The 1,347-nt window shown below is 31.0% G+C and overlaps 1 protein-coding gene across 1 annotated transcript; it reads left to right on the top strand.

The window, feature by feature from the left end:
* The first annotated feature begins 566 nt into the window (after nucleotides 1-566).
* LOC103310963 lies at nucleotides 567-947 on the top strand. Its single transcript, XM_008190463.1, has one exon. It carries the CDS (start codon nucleotides 567-569, stop codon nucleotides 945-947), a length of 381 nt encoding a protein of 126 aa, XP_008188685.1.
* The last annotated feature ends 400 nt before the right edge of the window (nucleotides 948-1,347 follow it).

The following is a 1,347-nucleotide window of genomic DNA, read 5'->3' as shown; positions in this document are numbered from 1 at the left end:
TACAGTGCATGTCTAAGATACTCATACTTCGGAAATACTGGAAAACCGCAACTGTAATTATGATCCTAAACCAGGAAAACTCCACTCGGCTCCAGAAAACTATCGTCCAATATCGTTACTCAATACTATGTCAAAAATCCTTGAAAAATTAATCTTGTTCCGGCTGAAAAAATATATTGAACCTCGTCCAGAACAACATGCTTTCAGAACAGGACACTCCACCACACTACAACTAACCAAGCTAATTGACGACCTATCTGTCAGCCAAGGCTGAAAACAACGTACTGCAGCACTATTCCTAGATATGGAAAAAGCATTTGACAGGGTATGGCACAACGGTCTTATTCACAAACTCCTTGGTACGAGAACTCCCATAAACTTAGTAAAACTTATTAAATCATTCCTGACCAATCGCGGAACGTGTAATCCAAACTCTTAAAAATAATATATATAAACATTTTACTGCGACAGGTACATGGAATTGGTACAATACAATATCAAAAATTATACATAACTTTAATAATACAAAACATAGAACAATCAAATGTACACCTAATGAAGCTCGAATGAGTACAAACAGAATTAAATTTAATACATATAAAAATTCTGAAACATTGTACAAACCAAAATTTATGGTTAACGATAAAGTACGAATATCTAAGTATAAACATGTATTTAGTAAAGGATATACACCAAATTGGGCAATGGAAATATTTACAGTTTCAAAAGTTTTACAGACAAATCCAGTAACTTATCAACTAAAGGATGAATCAGGTAGTATAATTTTAGGTGGTTTTTATGAACAGGAAATTAAATTAACTGATTTTCAAAACACCTTTCTCATTGAACGTATTGTAAAAAAAGTTGGGAATGAAATGCTTGTTAAATGGTTAGGTTTTGATTCAAGTCAAAATTCATGGATATCATCATCAGATATTTTAAAATAATTTTTTTATGTATAATTTTTTGTTAATTTTTTTTTTTTTAAATGAAATAAAAATATAAGTTTTTTTTTTTAAGTCGAATTAATTATTTTACATCATCTCCTGATCCTCAATAGTCTGTTTGGTCAACTTAATGTATCCACAATCGATAAAAATCGTTAATATAGGGGGTTCACGAAATTCACGAACGAATTTCTAAGCGCCAATTAAATTGTCGCATACGCCTGATTAAATAATTATTATTATTTTGTCGCTTACCTCATGCAACAAAGTCGCTTACGTATTTTTTTCGAAATTAATGTGACTTAGGATCAATTTTTAAGTTATTGCCTAAACGACATGTCGCTTTCGTCCAATCTTTAAATGGCAAAATGACATGCTTAAGTTTATATTGTCGCTTAGC

The sequence above is a fragment of the Acyrthosiphon pisum genome, unplaced genomic scaffold (assembly GCF_005508785.2).
Source record: "Acyrthosiphon pisum isolate AL4f unplaced genomic scaffold, pea_aphid_22Mar2018_4r6ur Scaffold_306;HRSCAF=726, whole genome shotgun sequence".
Taxonomy (NCBI): Eukaryota; Metazoa; Arthropoda; class Insecta; order Hemiptera; family Aphididae; genus Acyrthosiphon; species Acyrthosiphon pisum.
This window is presented reverse-complemented; position numbering and strand designations above follow the sequence as displayed.